At 42.7% G+C, this 22,183-nt stretch overlaps 1 protein-coding gene across 1 annotated transcript; it reads left to right on the forward strand.

Moving 5' to 3' along the window:
* Positions 1-639: 639 nt before the first annotated feature.
* smarca4b (SWI/SNF related BAF chromatin remodeling complex subunit ATPase 4b) lies at positions 640-18,720 on the forward strand. Its single transcript, XM_080520598.1, has 34 exons — positions 640-716; positions 1,381-1,634; positions 2,546-2,678; positions 3,937-4,485; positions 4,671-4,769; positions 5,227-5,485; positions 5,605-5,731; positions 5,854-6,027; positions 6,429-6,602; positions 6,697-6,870; positions 7,506-7,553; positions 7,728-7,858; positions 8,327-8,384; positions 8,463-8,593; positions 8,719-8,866; positions 9,008-9,171; positions 9,290-9,356; positions 9,843-9,953; positions 10,495-10,737; positions 10,826-10,939; positions 11,500-11,607; positions 11,712-11,798; positions 12,038-12,084; positions 12,164-12,330; positions 12,476-12,639; positions 13,292-13,552; positions 13,636-13,713; positions 13,809-14,027; positions 14,180-14,442; positions 15,422-15,530; positions 15,608-15,709; positions 15,882-16,014; positions 16,226-16,365; positions 16,945-18,720. The coding sequence occupies exons 2-34, from the start codon at positions 1,419-1,421 to the stop codon at positions 16,978-16,980; spliced, it is 5,034 nt and encodes a 1,677-aa protein (XP_080376724.1). The 5' UTR covers positions 640-716; positions 1,381-1,418; the 3' UTR covers positions 16,981-18,720.
* The last annotated feature ends 3,463 nt before the right edge of the window (positions 18,721-22,183 follow it).

Raw genomic sequence — 22,183 nt, forward strand, 5'->3', positions numbered from 1 at the left:
CCTGACACCATTTTTAGTGTTCTGCCCCACTCAGACAGAAACTCACTTACTCATGAGTTTGACACAAACTGTAGTAACCAATTATGTAATACCAATAGCATAATTTCCACATTTTTAACTGGTATATGAAATAACTTGCCAACAGTATAACAAACTATTTTAGACAATTTTATAACATTTACCACTAATTTAGTAAGTTATTACACTACTGAAGTAGCATTAATATGCTTTGTATGTTGTAATCACAGCACCGAATAGCGTGAAACAGAAAGTCATGAAAGTTATTTGGCAGTTTTCTTTGCATAAATGGATACCATACTTGTCCTATTCACTCATTAAAGCTACATACTATACAGCACTCAATTACGGTGGTAACTTTTATCATTTAATTTATTAGTGGTTTTCTTACTTTTGAATGGCCAAAATTCTTACGTTATTAACAGGTATTTCGTCGTCGGCCATTATTATGTTGTTTATTGGTACACACACCCAAAGCTTTAAGGTCAGTGTCTCACTTTATATCCAAGGTAACTTTTCAGAAGAGCGTTTTCCAGCCACAGTCCAGGCTTGATGCACACAGGCTTGCCGGAGCTGCGCGCGCGCATGCGCAGTGGCGCGCAGCCGTGACTAGACATTCGGTCATAGAAGCGGTGGAGGGGGGCGCTCGAGCCACGTCGGTGAAACAAATCAACGCTTGAAGGCAGATTACAAACAGGGTGAGTAGACTAATTGCGACAACTGCTCAGTCTTCTTTGATATCCCCTAAAAATCAGCCCGGGAGCGCAGAAATTCACGCAGGAGTGCGATTTTTGTAGATGCGGGTAGGTCAGTTTGCACAAGCACAGTCCGCCATTCCATCCTTTATATTTAACGAGACTACCCTCCCCTATGGTCTTGATGGGGGAATTCTCCGCTGCAGGTACTCATGTGCATAATTTACTGTGTTTCCCCGTGTTCAGGCCACGTCCAGTGGTGGACAGCTGCGTTCTTGCATATGCGCGCAAAAGGTGATTTTGGTGCAGCGCAGCAGGAGAATGGAGAATCCTCCTCTGATAACGCGTTGCACAAAATTCACCCATATTTCTGCAAATATTGTGCTCCCCGTTCACAAATAAGAAAAGCACAGTTGAACTGAAATATTGAACCGTATTGCCATTGAGATTTTAAAATGTATTTCCCAATAAATAAATAAATAAACCCTCTTTCTAAAACGTTATTCTAATAAGCAGAGATGCCATGCCATATTTCTGAGTTTTTGCAGAAATATTTTCCCTTTGTCCTCTCTCTCCCTCTCTCTCTCTCTCTCCCTCTCTCTCCCTCTCTCTCTCTCTCTCTCTCTCTCTCTCTCTCTCTCTCTCTCTCTCTCTCTCTCTCTCTCAGGTCCATTCTGCTCATCCTGGAGCAGGAGATCCAGGGCGATGTCAACGCCTGATCCCCCCATGGGAGGCACCCCTCGACCAGGTCCGTCCCCTGGTCCCGGTCCTTCCCCTGGTGCAATGCTGGGTCCCAGCCCTGGTCCCTCCCCAGGCTCCTCTCACAGCATGATGGGTCCCAGCCCTGGCCCCCCTTCCTCTGGACACCCCCAGCCAGGGCCATCTGGTTACGGAGCGGAAAACATGCATCCCTTGCACAAAGTAAGGACCTTAAAAACAGCAGCAGTCCTGCTGAGAACATCCAGCTCTGCCGATGGATCCCATCCTCCTGGACGCAGCCATTATTCAACGTGATTCATGCTTCAGAAAGATCTCAAACTTGCAGACAGTATATTGCACTCACTTCACTTTTCTTCACTTTAATCTGCTGTTTCTGTTTTTTTTTATTATCATGTCAAAGGTTCACACAGCATTTTAAAGATGTTGTAGTTTAACTGCCGTATTTTATTAATTACTTAAAGAGCCACTATATGTCTTACAGTTTAAGAAATGTTATCTCAAGAAGAAAACCAAGACATTCCAGTACATTGGTTTTTTTTATACTGTAATGTTTTTTTAGTTAAAGAACTGTCTTTTTTCTTGTATTGCATCTTTTATGTTTTCCCTCAACTATTTTCAAATTATTATTATAACACAATTAAGCCAGACTGGGTCAAAATATTTTGTTATCATCATTGTAGAATTAGAAAATTAATTAATCTGATGTCGTTAGTTTAGTTTTATTTCATTCATTGACAAAAGAGAAAATCAATACAATGCGTTGCAAAAGTTTCCAAACTTATGAATGAAAGGGACCAAAAGTATGAATTGAACTGTAACCTGCCCCTTTATGTTGCACAGTCAGTTTACTATGACAATAAAAACATACAACAAATGATGAACAAAATAATTATAGTGTGAGAGGCCTGCACAGCCAATTGCACTCATATCAGTTTTCTACCATGAATAATACTATAATACTCTTGTCATTTCTTTATATTTGAATAATATGCAGTGTTTTATTATTAATTACTTTTCCTTTATTATTAGATTACTTTTCCTTTTTCCCATGTATATATATATCAGATTTCTTGTTTTATTGTAGCTGATGTGTTGTTTGTCTTCTCCCATAGCCCATGGAAGGCTTGCATGAGAAGAGTTTGAGTGAGGAGAGCCGCTTCAGCCAGATGAAGGGACTGTCTATGAGGCAGGGCGGGCACACTGGTATGGGCCCCCCGCCCAGCCCTCTAGACCAACACTCGCAAGGTGGGAATTCTCTATAAGCAATTTCATTCTTTCCAGCATTGTGTAAGACAACTGGTGTGGTTTTGAGGTTGATCTGAGGCGACATGGTCTCGTGGCCTGATTCCCTCACGGGGAGTGTTCCTGCTGTCACAATCGGTGAACTAATAGCTCCTCACATTGTTTTGATGAATCAAATCTTTTAAAGCAAGCAGAGTCACAGGCTGAACAGCTTGAATTATTCTGGCTTGAATGTTGAACTTTGCAGTTTGGCCTCTTCTTGCTGGCTGCAGTGGTGAAGATGTGATGAGGTTTAAACGTGGCGGACAGAGACGAGGCTTCAAACTATGAACCAGAGTTGAGTTGAAAAGCCGTGCCGATGACTGCCTTGCTGGATTTGATTAGTGTTACTCATCGTCTGTTTGTGGCTTCTAGTAAGGCAAATCTTTTGCAGTTTGGGAAATAAGCTTAACATTGTTTCCTTGAGACGATACAACTCCACTTGAGCAATACAGGCATGCTTTGATTAAATCAGCACCGTGTCTGTAAATGAGATCTTCTCAACTTCAGTTTAAAGTTCATTAAAATGACCCCCAAAAACTTTTTGTGTCCATGGGTTTATGTATGGGTTTCCTCCCACAGTCCGTAAACATGCATGTGAGGTTAACTGGTGACCCTAAATTGCCCCGAGGTGTGACTGTGAGTGTGTGTGGTCGTCTGTCTGTGTGTATTTGCCCTGTCATGGACTGGAGACTTGTCTAAGCTGTATCCTGCCCTCATCCAGTGTACAGGATTAAGTGGTATAGAATACGGATGCAAAGCATAAAGATGGATATTGTGTCCAGGTTAGCAAGACAAAAAAGTAAAAAAAAAATAATAAAAAAATAGCCATGGTTTTAATAGGATTCTAGGTGGGAATAGTGTCTATCCAGATGCAGTAGGATCATTGTGCTCAGTTTGAAAGCTGAAAGGCTTATAAAGAAACTATGCACAAAGTGTAGGAACCTTGACATTTATTAAATTATTTCCTTGTCATAAAATTGCTTCTCTGCAAAAAAGGCCTGGAAGGCCTGATCGTTCCCATTTTGAAAGGCGCTATATGCGTAGGAGGAGGAGAAGATTTGGAAAATGAACAGGTCTTTCAGTGACATAACCTTCGTTGTCAGGGTCGTTAAGTCAAAGAAACAAACTAAACACAAATGTAATGACTCTGTTTGTTTATGTTTTTGATATTTTAAGGGCGTCAACACAGCGACACTCTTAACATTTCTGTTTCTTCCAGGTTATCATTCTCCATTAGGTGGCTCTGACCACTCCAGCCCCATTCCTTCAAATGGCCCCCCCTCCGGGCCCCTGATGCCGTCATCGTCTTCCTCGTCCTCCTCTGGTGGTCCTGGCTCCGCCTCGGCACCTTTAGATGGCCCCAGTGGAGATCAACACTCACTTGGCCCCAGCAATCGTCCCGGCCCTCCGATCAGTTCTGGACCAGGCCCCAGCCCCGGACCCAGCCTTGGCTCTGTCGTCCCGAGCCTTGGCCCTGGCCTTGAAACTAGTGGGCCCTCTGGCCCTGGAGGTCCCGGGGGCCCAACTCCCTTCAATCAGAACCAGCTCCATCAACTAAGAGCCCAGATCATGGCCTATAAGATGCTGGCCCGGGGACAGCCTCTGCCAGACCACCTTCAGATGGCTGTCCAGGGAAAGAGGCCCATGCCGGGGATGCAGCAGCAGCAGCCCATGCCCACCCTGGCTCCAGGAGCTGGAGGAGGGCCGGGAGGTGGTCCAGCAGGACCAGGACCAGGGCCAATGGGATCAGGCTACAGCCGAGCTCATGGTGAGCATGCACTGACCGTGACTGAAATACGGATCAAAATGTCACTGGCTGATGGGTGAATAAGAAAGAAAAGACACGTTTCATTTGCAGATATTCTCAACCCGAATGTGACTTGCAGCCTCTAAACTTTTACACTGTTTTTGTGTGTGTGTGTGTGTGTGTGTGTTTTTTTAAACATTTTTCAGGAATGATGGGTCCAAACATGCCCCCTCCAGGCCCATCAGGGACCCCAGCTGGGATGCAGGGACAAAACCCCAATGGACCCCCCAAATCCTGGCCTGAAGGTTTGTTATGCTGCTGAAAAGTCTTATGAAACCTGATCTAACCCTGTAGGAGTCCCTTTGTTAAAACCTCGCTCAAATGTTGATGTAAGACACACTTAGTGAGCAACAGAAAGAGTCTTAATGAACCTGGTCTTTCATATTTTTGTTCTTATTTGCAGTGTTCAAAAAATAGTAATATTCACAATACATGTGTCTAATAAAGTTCTGACAGAATAGAATATCTGAAAGATAAAGATATTTATTTCAACTGTACACTTCTCTCATGGTGTCACATAGTGAGAAAATATTGAGCAGTATAAAGTAAGTCTAATCAAGATTAGCTCGTAGCTGCAGAATTGCAGTGCAGAATATTCAGTGTTGGTGTCCTGGCTGCTTTAAACATTATAGTACCGACCGTACTCCCATCACCACTTTCAGCTTGAGATTTAACTGACGGTTGTTCTTCACCTTCATCCAGGCCCTCTGGTGAATGCAGCAGCCCCGTCCAACGCACCTCAAAAGCTGATCCCCCCTCAGCCCACCGGTCGGCCCTCTCCCGCGCCCCCTTCGGTCCCCCCGGCGGCCTCGCCGGTAATGCCCCCACAGACGCAGTCTCCTGGTCAGCCGGCACAGCCCACTCCCATGATGCCTTACCACGCCAAGCAGAATCGCATTACCCCCATTCAGAAACCCTGCGGGCTCGACCCGGTGGAGATACTGCAGGAGAGGGAGTACAGGTACAGCAGGCCCTCTGACGATACACGTTGCTCACCTTTCGTTCTTCGAGACGAAGAATCACTGGGAAAAACAGTTTTCTAGATTCCCAGTGAATGACTAACTGTGCTCTTCTCTTCAGGCTGCAGGCTCGTATAACCCATCGCATTGCTGAGCTTGAGAACTTACCAGGTTCTCTAGCGGGGGATTTACGTACCAAAGCTACTATCGAGCTCAAAGCTCTCCGACTACTGAACTTCCAGAGACAGGTATATTACGTCACCTTCACCTTGAACCTCAACAATAAAAACCTCCTTTCATGCCACTGCGCATCCGACCTTCACAGCTTGCGTGTGTTTTCAGTGGAAGTGGCTCTTCTCACTCTCCACAGCTGCGTCAAGAGGTGGTGGTGTGCATGCGGCGTGACACGGCTTTGGAGACCGCCCTCGATGCCAAGGCCTACAAGCGAAGCAAGCGTCAGTCTCTACGAGAGGCTCGCATCACTGAGAAGCTGGAGAAACAGCAGAAGATCGAACAGGAGCGCAAACGCAGACAGAAACATCAGGTAGACGACGAGCGGAGAGTGGCCGACTGCAGAATTACTGAGTGTTCATGCTGGAAGCCTTCATTTCAAATGAAAGACTTTCTATTTTCCAGCCATATATTATTAATCAATCAACATATTGATTGATTGTATAAATATATCAGGCCTTATACATAACCATGCACACATACACACACACGCATGCACAAATCAATAAATGCATTTGAAACGATGGCAACTGGAAAATAAGGGTGAATAAAACAATATCCATGAAAACAACAAAAATCAAAGAAAATTAAGAAATAAGTGAATGGACAAATACGAATGTAGTAAAAGCATAATTAAAAGGTTTTGATTTAGATTTGTTGAATGTGTTTCTTGTGAGTAACTCTTGTGTTTTTTTGTTTTTTTTTGTCCTCCAGGAATATCTTAACAGCATCCTGCAGCATGCCAAAGACTTCAAGGAGTACCACCGTTCAATCACTGGCAAAATTCAGAAACTGACCAAAGCTGTGGCCACGTATCATGCCAACACTGAACGAGAGCAGAAGAAGGAGAATGAGCGCATCGAGAAAGAGAGAATGAGGAGGCTCATGGTAGAAACAACAACGACAACATGTTAATATGCACGTCTACCGACACGATTACACAACTTCTTCATTATCATATAAATGCCGTTTGTTTGAACAGGCTGAGGATGAGGAGGGCTATCGTAAACTGATTGACCAGAAGAAGGACAAGCGGCTGGCCTACTTGCTGCAGCAGACGGATGAGTACGTCGCTAACCTCACAGAGCTCGTCAGAGCCCACAAAGCGGCTCAGGCCCTCAAGGAGAAGAAGAAGAAAAAGAAGAAAAAGAAGAAGGTAAGGATAGCAGGAACGATTTCCACTGGTTCTCTACCAAAAATACCGTATATTTCACACTTGATTGTGTTTTAGGCAATTGAATAGACGTTGATCTCGACCTCAAAGCACAGATCTAAATGTAAAGACATAATGAGGACATATTATGGTTGGGGGGGAAAAAAAATCTCTTCTGAAGATGGTGATTGATGTAATTTGACCGATGTGACCATAATCATCAGTAATTGAGAAACCGTCGTGTTCAGTTGTAAACACCTCAATCACCAACCTCTTCCTCTATTCATGACTGGGTTTCCACATGCACATCATTGCCTCCTGGATACCAACTCCAGCTGGAGTGAGACTCCTGCCCTGCAAACCAGCATGGTCTTGTGCTCTCGTTGTTGACTCTCCAGATGTCAAATATGGATTTTTATTTCCTTACTTTAAAAAGAAATCCATTCAAGTAATGCATCTTTGGATTCACTGTTGGTCTTTTTCCTGGAGCCGCAAGAATGAAAAGAGAACGTGATTTCAGCTGGTCAAGATGAGAAGACCAATAACATGGACAAAGATATCGATGTAATCGGGTCAACTTTATTCTCGGACAATGTGGATACGAGTACTTTATTTGCTAACGGGCTTTTCTGTTGCAGATGGAGAACGCTGAGGGTCAGACTCCGGCCATGGGGCCTGACGGAGAGGTGAGCTTCGCACATCTAGATATTGACCAGTAGTTTGAGGTAGACTGTTTTTCTCTGGCTTCTTAAAGTACGTTTTTGGTACTTCTTCAAATGTTTCTACAGATGTGTGAAACAAAAACCTCCGAGTTTAGTCGAACTTGCTCAATCTGAAACATGCTTTCCTCCCCATGCAAGCCCTTGGACGAGACGAGTCAGATGAGCGACCTTCCTGTGAAAGTCATCCATGTGGACAGCGGCAACATCCTGACTGGGGTGGATGCTCCCAAAGCTGGACAGCTGGAGACCTGGCTGGAGATGAATCCTGGGTGAGATGGACTCAAGAGAAGGAGAGCTGTTGCTTGTGTAAATTAATCTGTGTGGGAAAGACTTTCATGTCAGGGTTAGGATTAGAATTGCCATGTCATTTCAAGCTGTCACACATCACTCCTGACACTCGTCTCTGCCCAGTTCACCCTGCCTGCACTTTCTTCTTTTACACTTTCTGCTGTTTGGCTTTCTCATTGTCCTTGTTCGAAATGTCCTCTTCGTCCTCCTGCCATCTTCTCATCACAGTCTCTCGCCACTTGTCAGTAACATCCTTCCATCAGCCCAACGTGCTCTACATCTTTCTCAGCCTGGTCCCTTTACCATGCCAATTTGTACAATTTGATATAATGTAAAAGTATTGAAGTTTTCCCCACAAAGGGGTTTTTGGAAGGCAAATGCATCAGCAGATATTCGGCGATTGCCTCAGTTGTTTTCATGTATTTTTATTTTGCTTTTTGTCTCTTCAGATATGAAGTGGCTCCTCGGTCTGACAGCGAAGACAGCGAGGAGGAGGAAGAAGAGGAGGTCGGTTTACCTGACACGGAGACACGCACAGATTTGAAGGTGTTGTCCTACTTGTTATTCTAACGAGTGAAAACGCAGAGTGTGATTGGTGCTTGGCAGGAGGAGGAGGAGGAACCGCAGCCTTCAGCAACTCCTGTGGAGGAAAAGAAGAAGATTAGCGATCCGGACAGCGAAGATGTGTCGGAGGTGGATGTCCGACACATCATTGAGTATGTGCATGTCCATTTTACCCGCTGCTTTAGCCACTTCAGGGCAGTTTATCCCAACTTTTAATGCTTCAACCAGTTTCCTAACTGCAAGATCTAGTTAGGTGGGTGAATTAATTATATTACAGGAATGCAAAGCAGGACGTGGACGATGAGTATAGTGGTGCGGCGTTCGCTCGAGGACTCCAGTCATATTACTCAGTGGCCCACGCTGTTACAGAGAGGGTGGACAAACAGTCCAGCTTGTTGATAAATGGACAACTGAAGCAGTATCAGGTAAAGATGCACCTGTAAAGAAATGTTCTTTTTTCCCCCAAATTCCAGTTTATTGATTTATATTTCTGGACAATTACATTTATTTTTTCATTGAATTTCAGGTCAGTAAATTATTATTATCTCATATGTAATATCTTTTAGATTAAAGGTTTGGAATGGCTGGTTTCTCTTTACAACAACAACCTGAATGGGATCCTGGCTGATGAGATGGGCCTGGGAAAAACCATCCAGACGATCGCCCTCATCACATACCTCATGGAGCTTAAACGTCTCAACGGGCCCTACCTCATCATTGTACCCCTCTCGTAAGATAATCACACCAATACTTTAGATGTTTTGTCTACGTCGTCATTGAGGCTATTTCTTTACACAATGAAATGACGGAAATAGCAGAATGACAACCGAGCCATCTTTGATTGACAGAACTCTCTCTAACTGGGTGTATGAGTTTGACAAGTGGGCACCGACTGTCGTGAAGGTGTCCTACAAGGTGAGTTATTGCAGCAACCTTTCATTTTTTTTTTTTCTTTCACCTTCAATCCTCTTCTTACAGAATTATTACAACAGGAATGGCTTTTCAAGGAGTTGTCTCAAATCTGCACAGTAAGCTCTCCATGCTGATTGACATTTTCACCATGGCCACACATGTCATTTCTGAAGGCAATATTCTCAGAAAGCCTGAAGGTAATGACTTGGAATATGCCATAAATGTTAATACAAACTAAAAATGAGCAGATTAGAAGTCAGAGTTCAGGGTCTGTTAGGCCTCGTAAAACAAGCTGACATTGACTGATGACTTTCTGTGCTTATTGTTACTCAAGATTAGAACCATGTATAGAAAAGTGACTTTGATTTTGTCATAAGGAAGTGAATCACTTGTTTCTATTCTTCTCCAGTCACAATTGTATACATATATACGTGTGTTTCTGTTACTTTGATGGTTGAATAGGTGATTCTGATTTCGTTTGTCTTTCAGGGGTCTCCAGCTGCTAGAAGAGCTTTTGTACCACAGCTGCGAAGTGGAAAGTTCAATGTACTTCTCACTACTTATGAGTACATCATCAAGGACAAGCAAGTGCTGGCTAAGGTGAATGAAGGAACACGGGCACAAAAACAGGCACAAATACACAGAGGGTTGATGGTGTTTTTTTTCCCCTCCGCACATGCAGATGATCATATTTCACTGTTTTTCATTTGACTCTGAGGTTTTTCATGGTTTGTTTGTTTCTTGGCTCCCTAAATCCCCCAAATTCCTCTCAAAGTATTTGAGTTTGGCCAATCTGACCCCCCGCTGTACTGCGTCTCAGTTCTCTCCCCTAGGTACTGCAACACATTGACACGGCCTGTAAACCTCGTCTCCCACTGTCCTCTGTGACCATCATGCTGCTATGCACACTCATGTTGTCATATAGGGTTCCTGACTGTGCTTTCAGGTGGGTGTTGTAGTCCAGGCCGGGGTTTCCCATGTGGTGGCTCCAGGCTCTGGTTTGGGGCTGGTTTGACTCATGAGAACAAAGGACAAGAAATCTTCCCTTGATTGCTTTTAGTTTGGTTGGGACGGACAGAAATTCTGAGGCGGGACACTCGATCTGTAGCTTTATTTGAATACGCTGTCCTCTTCAATCCAGATCCGTTGGAAGTACATGATTGTGGACGAAGGCCACCGCATGAAGAACCATCACTGTAAACTCACCCAGGTCTTGAACACACACTACCTTGCTCCTCGAAGAGTCCTGCTGACAGGGACGCCGCTGCAGAACAAGCTTCCCGAGCTGTGGGCACTGCTCAATTTCCTGCTGCCCACCATCTTCAAGAGCTGCAGCACCTTCGAGCAGTGGTTTAACGCGCCGTTCGCTATGACTGGAGAGAAGGTACGGAGCCCAAAAATGTTAAGTCGGTTGCAATAGGACTCTTTCTTTCCGCAAAGCATGTGAAATATCCCTCTGATTCTGTATTAAGGTGGACCTCAATGAAGAGGAGACCATCTTGATTATCCGCCGTCTCCATAAAGTGCTCCGGCCTTTCCTGCTGCGGAGATTAAAGAAAGAAGTGGAAGCACAACTTCCAGAGAAGGCAAGCCAAACCTCATTCAGCACACATGCTCATATATAGAGACATTAAAGGTGGAAACCTACTAATTTGGAAGATCAGGAACGGTTAGTTCTGGCCAAGATGTTTCATACTGCACAAGAAACTATAGTTAGCCCCAGCTAACTATTTATACCAATTATTATCGGTTTACATGCCTTAAGTCATATATGTTTTAGGAATTCTTCACCCACCACCTTTGGCAGTTGCAAGTTCAAATTGTCCTCTGGTTGTGTTGGTAGAGCGGGTCCTCTTACAATTTAGTGGGTTTGAACCCCCATCATATAATGTGTCCTTAAGCAAGACACGGAACCTGAGTCCGTCTTTCATGAACTTCATATGGAGTATTATTTGCATTTGCGATCATAATGAAAAAAATTTAAAACCTTTTTCACTCTTGTGAATATACTTTCCCAGGTCTTAGCCCAGATGAATAGCCACACATATTAGAGAGGACTAATTAAAATAAGTCCGCTATCATTATAGAATTTATGCAAGTTTTACACTTTTCTAATGGATCCTTTTTTTTTTTTTGTCTGCTTTAGGTGGAATACGTGATCAAGTGTGACATGTCGTCTCTTCAGAGGGTCCTGTACAGACACATGCAGGCTAAGGGTGTCCTGCTCACTGACGGTTCAGAAAAAGACAAGAAGGTGAATGTATTATCATCCAGGCTTAGGTTTAGTTGTCACATACTGACAGTACCCCATCCAGGGTAAAGGAATTGCTTGCATGCTGTAATCTTTTCTGTTAACAGGGTAAAGGAGGCACCAAGACACTGATGAACACCATCATGCAGCTGAGAAAGATCTGTAACCACCCGTATATGTTTCAACAAATAGAGGTAAGATCGAGGCATTAAAAGCATTGCTTATGACACACTTTGAGTGATGCTCATTATCGAGAGGGGAGTTCTGTATATGGGGAGCCAGTTTCAACTATCGAGAGCACATCATTTCATTTTTGTCACAAAGACGACTTTCTGAGGACTCGCCAGGTAACTCATGACTGAATTGATCTCAAAAGACATGACAGATTGATTAAATTGTAGTTTTTGGTGTCCTTTTAAATGTATTTTTGTAGGAATCCTTCTCAGAGCATTTAGGATTCTCTGGAGGGATCGTTCAGGGGTGAGCAATGATTTGATTTTGGGTCACGCTCACACGTACGCGCTCTGTCTGTAACCGAGTCCGTCTGCCTCTCCGTCAGCGCTGACCTGTATCGGGCGTCGGGCAAGTTTGAGGTGTTGGATCGGATCTTGCCAAAGCTGAACGCTACAAACCACAAAGTGCTGCTCTTCTGTCAGATGACCTCGCTCATGACCATCATGGAGGATTACTTCGCCTACCGAAGCTTTAAGTATCTTCGCCTCGACGGTAAGCCACATGAATGTATCTGTGCGTTTTTTTTTCCTCTTTGTACGATCTCGAATGTGATTTGTTACTCCCAGCAGTTTCTTCTTTCTATCTTTCTTTCATAACTTCTCACACTTGCTTCCTTTCCTTGTGTGTTACTGTTCAGGCACTACGAAAGCTGAAGACAGAGGAATGTTACTGAAGACCTTCAATGATCCAGAGTCTGATTACTTTATCTTCCTGCTGAGCACCAGAGCTGGAGGTCTGGGCCTCAACCTGCAGTCTGCTGACACTGTGGTTATTTTTGACTCTGACTGGAACCCACATCAGGTGTGAGGAACCTTTATCTTGATGAACAAAAGCTGCTTTTACCCACAAATTTTAAAAACACATTTGTTAATTAGCCTCCATCCACAAATTAAAGGAAAGTGGTTAGTGCAACAGAACCTGCAAAAGAGTATGTCAGATTTACATTTTCATGACTTTGACTGGAGTAATGTGCGAAACATTAAATTTACACAAAGGGTTTTACAAAAGCGACACATAAAAACCGGTTCAATATACAATGAACAACAATATATGTCATACAAAGCTTTCCCATATACAGGATAAAAATAGACAATAATCAGGTACAAATATAGTGATATTACAGATGATATTATTAACCTCAACCAAATAAATGACCAGATGTGAAAATCCATGTAGCACACTGTGTCCATTTATGCCACACACACAGAAACTACAAAAAAAAACGAATTAAAATGGAGAATCCACAAATTATGAGAATATAACATTTATAGAGTAGAAGTCTATTGGGTTAAGAGGAACTTCTAGAGCAGGATTTATTTTCCCTGTCAAAATAGTTTGCTCTTGTGAAAAGTTAAGTCTTAAGGCAGGAACGGTCGATTTATTCACCTCTCTGGCAGACAGAAGTGCTGCGACTCAAAATATTTATCAATCCCTTTGCTCATCTGTTCTTGAGGACCTGCAAGCTCAGGACAGAGCCCACCGCATCGGTCAGCAGAACGAGGTGCGAGTGCTGCGCCTCTGTACGGTCAACAGTGTCGAAGAGAAAATTTTGGCAGCAGCTAAATACAAACTGAATGTGGATCAAAAAGTCATCCAGGCCGGCATGTTCGACCAGAAGTCGTCCAGCCACGAGCGCAGGGCCTTCTTGCAGGCCATCCTGGAGCACGAGGAACAAGACGAGGTCTGGGGTCAAGAAGTCTGTTTACGTATAAACGTGTGTGCGTGCACCAGCAACACAGGATTTTAAGTGAGTTCTCTCCTATGGTCTCCACGCCAATGTGTGTCTGCTGTATTCAGGAGGAGGACGAGGTGCCGGACGATGAGACGGTCAACCAGATGATTGCCAGGAGTGAAGAGGAGTTCGACCAGTTTATGGTGAGTGTTTGTTTTGTTTTGGGTTTTTTTTTTTTTCAAACATGAATCGGTCGTTCCAACCTCAATGGAACGACCTTTTTTCATCTCTTTCCCAGCGTATGGACCTGGACCGGCGCCGCGAGGAGGCCCGCAACCCACGCAGGAAGCCTCGTCTGATGGAGGAGGACGAGCTGCCCACCTGGATCATGAAGGACGACGCCGAGGTGGAGAGGCTGACCTGCGAGGAGGAGGAGGAGAAAATGTTTGGACGAGGTTCTCGGCAGCGGAAGGAGGTGGACTACAGCGACTCGCTGACGGAGAAGCAGTGGCTCAAGGTTGTTGTGAGCCTAGCCGACGGACAGATTTCAAAACATGACTTCCAATTGAAACACAGATTTTTTTTCATTTTTTTACATTCATATACTTAAGTGTGCTTCCTCATTATTCATCTGAGTACATGTGTTGCCATGGCGCTTTCTGCATGCAGGCGATAGAGGAAGGGACACTGGAGGAGGTGGAGGAAGAGGTACGTCACAAAAAGACCACCCGCAAGAGGAAGAGGGACCGTGACCTGGATCTCCCCGGGCCCTCGTCTTCCTCTGGGAGCCGCGGGCGCGGAGAGAAAGACGACGATGGAAAAAGACAGAGGAAGAGAGGGAGACCTCCTGCTGAGAAGCTCTCCCCAAACCCTCCTGCCCTCACCAAGAAGATGAGGAAAATTGTGGATGCGGTCATCAAATACAAAGACAGGCAAGAAGTTTGAGTTTCAAGAGTAGCATCTATGTGCTGTTTGAGTATTGTTTTAAAATTTTTAACAAGTTAAATCCACTTTCATTCGTCACTTAGTGGCTTCCCACTAATTCAGGAGAAATGCTTACAACAGCTCAACACTTGAAACTTACCAGGCTCCTAATACAGACAACGAACTTGAATCACAACTCCAATTCCCAAAAGGTTGAGATGATGTGTGAAATCGAAATAAAAACGCAAATGCAATACTCAACTAAATTTACAGTTCAATTCAAGACAAAGATATCAAATTAGCGACATTTATAGTGTCTGGATATGTATATAATTTCAGCTTAGCAGACGTGATTAATGCATTTTGTGGTCTTGCATGATATTTCCACTCAACCATGGTTTCTGCTCCGAGGAGCAGTTTAAGAGGTTATTGTGAGCATGTATTAGGATCTTGAAGCCAAACTACAATATCTCACGGTGATACGGACTGTGGGAACATTTTGCACTTCGAGTCGTTCTACGTGTTTTGTTATCAGCATGTTTGTAATGCGAAATGGAGAAAAAAAACCCAAATATTTTCAGTTTGGTGTTAACAGTAAATGAGCATCATGTAAATATAGTTTATTACACAGCTCGATCAGTTCTTCTTGTTGGTACTAAACATGTACAAAATGTGTGCGGCTGCTATAGTTTGTTGTACAGAATCATCTCAAAATGTGATTATCAGTGAAAAGTTTCATTTTTTTTTCTTAGTATTTCTAAAAACCTTTATTGTGGTAATTTTGGCATGAGGAAAGTCTAACCTCATCTGATACGGAGTATCAGGATAAGGAGTAAACTGCGTGTTGTTTATAATATTTTAGTTCATGTTCAGAGCCAACAACTTTATGTATCGAATACATGGATTGGAATCAAGAAATTCACTTTGATGGCTAAAACGATAAGCAACGCCAACTGAACATTTTGCCTCTGATTTGCCCTCCTGCAGCGCCAGTGGTCGTCAGCTGAGCGAGGTGTTCATCCAGCTGCCTTCTCGAAAAGAGCTGCCCGAGTACTACGAGCTCATCCGCAAGCCGGTGGATTTCAGGAAAATTAAAGTAAGAGCAGGGAAGGTTGCTCCTCTGGAAAAGCGTCGTCTCCTCTTGTGACGTCCCGGCTGTGTCTTCACTTGCAGGAGAGAATCAGAAGTCACCGCTACCGCAGTCTGGGTGATCTCGAGAGGGACGTCATGCTGCTTTTCCAAAACGCTCAAACCTTCAACCTGGAGGGATCACTGGTGGGACGGAGACACAGACACAGACAGACAGCTGCTCCTCTTCATCTCTGCTGCCACTCACATCTTTGTTATCAAAACACTTGCCAAAGCATTTTCTCCATATACCCCCTGTTCTGTGTTGAAGCTGCGCGTCTCGTTCTTTTCTTTTGAGTTTCACATCTCATTTACACAGATATACGAAGACTCGATCGTGCTGCAGTCGGTGTTCACCAGCTTGAGGCAGAAGATCGAGAAGGAAGAAGAAAGTGACGGAGAGGAGAGCGAGGAAGAGGAGGAGGAGCAGGAGGAAGGATCAGAGTCTGAATGTGAGAGCTCATTTGTGTGAAGAATGAAGAAACTAATCTATGCGGTTTGCCTGGAAATGTGTTGCTTTTGTTGCGATGATGTTCAGTTCCTCTCCCTCGCGGTGACTGCGCTTCAGTCAAGACGACGCTCCCAAAATATTGTGTCTGTCGGTTTTACCTCGAGGTTTTTAGATGTAAACACGTTGTTTGCTTGTGTGCGTTTTGATTCCAGCTCGCTCTGTCAAAGTGAAAATCCGTCTGGGCAGAAAAGATAAAGGTGGCGATCGGGGGAAAGGGCGCAGCAGGCGAACAGGACGCACCAGAGCCAAGCCTGTCGTCAGTGATGATGATTCTGAGGACGAGCAGGAAGAGGTGAAGCAGTGTGTGTGTGTGTGTGTGTGTGTGTGTGTGTGTGTGTGTGTGTGTGTGTGTGTGTGTGTGTGTGTGTGTGTGTGTGTGTGTGTGTGTGTGTGTGTGTGTGTGTGTGTGTGTGTGTGTGTGTGTTGTGAGGGTGTCTTGCAATTTCCTGTTTAATCACTACAGCTTAAAGGTTCACTTTTATTGACTCGTTTCCCTTTTTTTTTTTCATATTCTTAGAAACTTGTTACCATAGTATAATGTAAGGTGTTTAAGACGTTTGTTTGCTTTTTATTTATTAGGATTATCGCATCAGTGATCAGATGTATGTAAAGCCAATGCTGCTCACACCTATGACAAACTGAATACATTGAGAACTGCTGCAGCACAAGCAGGAGAAAGTGAGATCACGTCACGTCCAGTTTTAAAGTGGGGCGGTAATTTTTAAGTTTTCAGCCATCCGGGGCTTTTTCCTGTTGTCGGCCGTCGCCAAGACATGAATGCAGGTTGCTGTAGTTTTTGATCTGTTCTTAATCTCTTCATTCCCCTCCAAAAAATGATTGTCTGTCTTTCTCTGTTGTCCTCCTTGTTTAGGAACGTTCCCCCAGTGCCACCGATGAGGAGGTCTGAACGGGTGTCGGATCGAGAGGAGGAATAAAGGAACTCCAACAAACGTGGTGATAAAACATGCTTCAGTGAACTCCATCCACCCTCAGTCGAAAACAATGAAGAACATTTAGAACACTGTCCGACCAGGTGGATTTGCACATAATTTATTATTACATAATATAAACTACATACATGCTAATGAGTTTTCAGTTTTCCTTCTATTCTGCTGAGGCTCAAGTCGAAAAAGTCTCGCAATGGGATCAAAGTGAGCTTTTAATCTTTTTGTGCCATTTCTGATGTTTCTTATCAATCAATGAGTACAAGAATAAAATAAGAAAATAATTGCTTATCAGTATGACCTGTTAACATGTTCAAATACAGTGGCTCAAAAAAACATACAGTCATTGGGAATATTGAAAGGTAATGAGAAGCTGGTAGATAAATTAAACGGCCTATCACAGCATAAAATCTACTGATGGGCCGTTTTTTTTAAAGTGTTTCTTAAATATGAATAATGGAAATTCCCTGTAGTGATGTGTTATTTGAATTTTTAAATAACTGATGTCATCGTTAGTCTGTATCGCTTTTTTGTTAAATCGTCTGAAGCATTCAGAAACTGCACATTTCTGAAATTGTCCATAGCATCATATTTAGTAGTTGTGTCCAGAAACTTTAAAGTACGTTTAAGGTACAGTTTTTTTCTTGTCATCACAAATTCTCCATGAACATGTAATTTTCTTGAATTATGTTCATTTTTATTGTCTGTTTATATACCAGCATCCTCCCACATAAGTTATGACATAAATACAACTGCATTATATGGTGTTATGAAACATTTCTGAAATGTTGGCGGCTTCTAAAAGCAAATGACAAATTTGCTATTGATCGGAAAGACGAGTTTGTTTAATGTAACTCCCGACGTAACCGCGTTCCATCATTTATAAAGATGTTTTTACCTGTGAAACCTGTTATCAAGTTTTTTCTAATTATTGGACAAAACTGACCGGATGAATTGGTCGTAGAGTGAAGAAATAATGAATGTAAACAGAAAATGTTTTCACCCACTGGACATAAACAGCTCTGATATTTCACCTCTGCTTCACTGTGGGTAAAGTTTTGAAGCAACATTTCGCCTCTTTGGAGCCACTGTGATTGCCGAGGTGTGTGTACATGACATGTTTGTTACCTTCCTTATTTGAGTTGGAGACGCAGCCTCCTGTGGGTGTTTCCACACTCCCGCGAGGCCGTTTCGCAACTGGCCAGTTATTTGACTGAGGTTTGACAGAGCTGAGGCCAGGCCGCTCTCTAATATCATATATATGGTATAAATCAACCTGGATCACCGTGCTGCTGCTTTCCTGTTCCCTGTATTTCCAATATAATATACCTGTTGATTGTACTCTTAAAGAATCATGAGATGTTATTTCATCAGATGAACACTGTAACTTTTACTTGCTTCTAATTCAGTTGTTGTGTGGTGATTCCTGTTTTTTTTTAGGATTTCAAACCTGTTTGATCTACTTTGGCACTTTTTTCTGTTTTCAATTTCAAGACAAAGGACCAGAGGGACAGTGGCTCCTCTCTGCTTGTGAATGCCTCGTGGCTGTATGGTGTTGGATATGCTGTAAAGAGTATTTTTTAGAGTACAATGTCAATGCACGCGCGTGTACAGCTTTTCACATTCAGTGCTGTACTATTCTCATTATGGTAGGTAACTAGCGTCAACCAAAGCATCAGTGTTCCCTCCAGTGAATTATCTCAACCTTGTGTGTCGTGTTGTGTCACTGTCTCTGCTACAAGACAATAAAACAATGACGTCACGTGACGTTGTGCATTTATTAAAGTGGAAATTTGTGTTTCGAGGCTTGATAAATACAGACTTTGAGTATTTACAAAGGGAGGTGGTGGTAAGCACACTCGTCTCATGGTGAGAGTATCCCGGCTTGAGTCTGGGTCCTTCTCTGTGGAGTTTACATGATCTAATCGTGTTTGTGTGGATTTCTTACCCGAGTCTGAAAACAAGGTTAACTGGTCACACTGAGTTGCTTCTCTGTGTTTGTCTTGTGATAGACAGGTGATATTTCCAGGGTGGACCCTGCCTTAGTTTGCTGGTTTCAGCTCCACCTTCACACAATCTAACGTTCAATAAAGCAGTAAAGAAAGATGAATGGACGAGCACGTGTGCAAACGACTGAGGAGAATGAGTCTAACTGTTTAGACAGTTTAAAAAAAAAATCCAAATCCACACTGTAGCATATTTATTCTTGGATTTGCTTTGATACAAACACTTTTACACGAATGGCCTTTAAATATTGGCTCCAGAAAACCTTACAATAGCTGAACCAGGTGTAATGAGGCTGCCTGACCACAGGGAGGAGATCTCATATAAATACCAAAGAAGTTGTGAAGATGGGCCACTAAAGCCGACAATACCCTTCAATCTCAAGTAGCAGAAAATCAATAAAGCTTTTTTCATTCCACAGTTATCTTTAATTGCCCCTGTAATTGTTTTATAATCAAAAAATAGTACTATGGGCAAAACTTGAGCATGTTTTGGGTATCGAGGAAGTGTTTTGACCTTGTCTGACCTCATTCATCCAGCAACCAACAACCTCCAACTTAGATTTGGCCTCGGAGGGAAACCTTGCCACACTCCATTCTTGGTAAGGTCATACTGATAAATGCAAACAGTAACTCTTTATCCAGATCATCAACAACATTTCTCTAACCCACATGTTTATGTTTACTCTGTAAACATGTTGGCTGGCACGGGCAGGAATATGCTAAATGTACAGCGTGGAGGGGGTGTAAACACAGCCTGGACAGTGAGTCGAGTGTTTTATACTGACCCGAGTGCTTTCGTGATTTCTAGGAATTCTTAAACTCCTCCCACAGATACTCAAAACCAGCTGCTAACATCTGGCCAAGGAGGAAAACGTTAATGGTTCCCCAAAACAGCACAAACCGAGGCAGCAGGGAAAGAAAAGCAGTCAGTGTTTCTATACAGAACATTGTGATAAATATGTCACATTTAAAAGGAGGCCTTTGGTATAAGAAGTAAAGCTGCTCCAGGGTAAAACAAGAAATCTATTCTTTTACCGAAAAACAGCATGTTACAGATAACAATTAAATGAATTAATTTCACTTTTCTGCCTGGATAATATCCTAAAATGCCAGTGCTACAGTACTAAATGTACAGATTAACACTGCATACTGATGAATGATCATTTTTAAGGAAGATATTCTGTGTTTGTAGACGGCAGAGGCTTCATCTGCCTTGCTTCAGATTTTCTCTTCTCCGATGACGTACAGACTTTTAGACACAGATGGGATAATAGAAGAGCTCTAAATACAGCACAGCAAGCTCATTTGGAAATGTGTGGTTGTATCTACATTCCCTGGCTTTAATTTTATCAAAACCTGTCATGAGGATATCACTATCGCCTTTTACAAAAGCTTGTGCAAACGTATCCGACAGGGCGACACTGTGACAGTTTCTAATCGTCTGAGCTGATACTGTAGTGACTTTGTGATCGTTTCATTTGTCTTGTTCTCTGGTTTACAAACACTGATATCACCCTTCATACTTGTAATATACTTGAAATATCTGAATATTTTCACAACTTGTTTGTAACGGACAGACTGATATTTGCACAAGGACACTATCAAGGGGGAATGAAAGTTAAAATTTTAGCTTTTGCAATAAAGAGGCCCAATTTAGTCGCGTTAAACTTTGTTTTTTCCTTAACATAAAACAATTTTCCTAAACAAACATAAATACAAACATAAAGCCAGAAAACCAAAGGCACATAGGATATGTATTCATGTTATACAAGCCTTAAAGATGGGTTTATACATTGCTCATTTGTTTAGGATCCACTATTGTCCTTTCCAGTCTTGTATACAGTCCATTTCTTGTAGTCTTGAGTGTGTGTGTGTGTCACCTTTTCCATTAAGAAGATGTATTTCACTACTTTTAGCCACTGGTCCTTTTTCACAATTAGTATTGTGAACTTAATTGTTTTTGTTGATTAACATCAGTTCCTACAATGCAGTTTAAGTGGTGAAGCACTCTGCAGTGTTGCCCCATTGCAAGATGTTATGACTTTCAGTTTGATTTCTATTCTGGGTTACAACCTGAAGGCTGACTTGAATATATATATATATAAAGGCTCAAAGTTGCTGTATAACTTGCCTCAGATATTGCAAAAAAGACATTTTGATCGGTAGCCGAGCAGAACAGATACACTTTGTCGCAATTTAACATGTTTTCCACGTCACCTTTAAAGAATGTAAGATACATTGCAAGCAATAAAATTCCATAATGCTGCTCTCAGATCAAATAAAAGTTTACTTAAAATGGGAACCCATAAGACATATAACTTAGATTTGTCTCTTTGTAACACAGCTTTACTGGTAACATTTTATCAAATTTATTTGTTACATTTTAGTTGACTCAGTGCCACAACACCAACAGAATGCAGCTCGAAATGTTTTTTTCTATTCAGACAACTCAACCGATTCACAGTGAAAAACTTAAAAAGAGAAAATTAGTTTTGGCAAATGTATCAGTGCAAACAATTTAGTGTGACAATGTAAACATACGATATCACCGATATCACAAGAAGGCTTTTATGGAAACACACATGAATAGAATGGCTTGCATGTGACTCACTGCCGTCTTCACAAGACAGTGAGTTAATCATTTACTAACCTGTGCACAGGTGGCAGATGGAGTTTGAAAGAGAAAAAAAAGCACACAGGTACAATAAAGCTCCATTTTCAGTGAGCATCAACATGTGTGTTAACATTGTGTGTGGTGCAGAATATATAATCCAGCTGCTTGTTTGACATTCCAGGGATGCCTCCCACATCTACAACGCACACGAGCACGCGAAGAGTCTCCGTCTATTTCACTCTCATGCTTTCATTTCCGTGTCCTTTGAACTAACTTTCTCCTCGGCTCCCCGATCACAAACGATTTAAAACTAAAACCACGGCTCTTTTGATCTCGGTAAACGTTCACTCAGCAAACTCGTCACATCTTGTTCAAGTTTTACTGTGATCCCACGGTCTTAATATAACAAATCACCATCAACACACTCGATGGCTTTCTTGTGCAATTGGAGACACATATTCTACTTTGGGAAGTGAAAGGGAGGGATGAGGAGACGGTTAACGTCAAGCACCTCCCAGTGAGAGTCACTTCCAGGAAAAGATACAT

This window comes from Blennius ocellaris (genome assembly GCF_963422515.1).
Source record: "Blennius ocellaris genome assembly, chromosome: 3".
In the NCBI taxonomy this organism is placed as follows: domain Eukaryota; kingdom Metazoa; phylum Chordata; class Actinopteri; order Blenniiformes; family Blenniidae; genus Blennius; species Blennius ocellaris.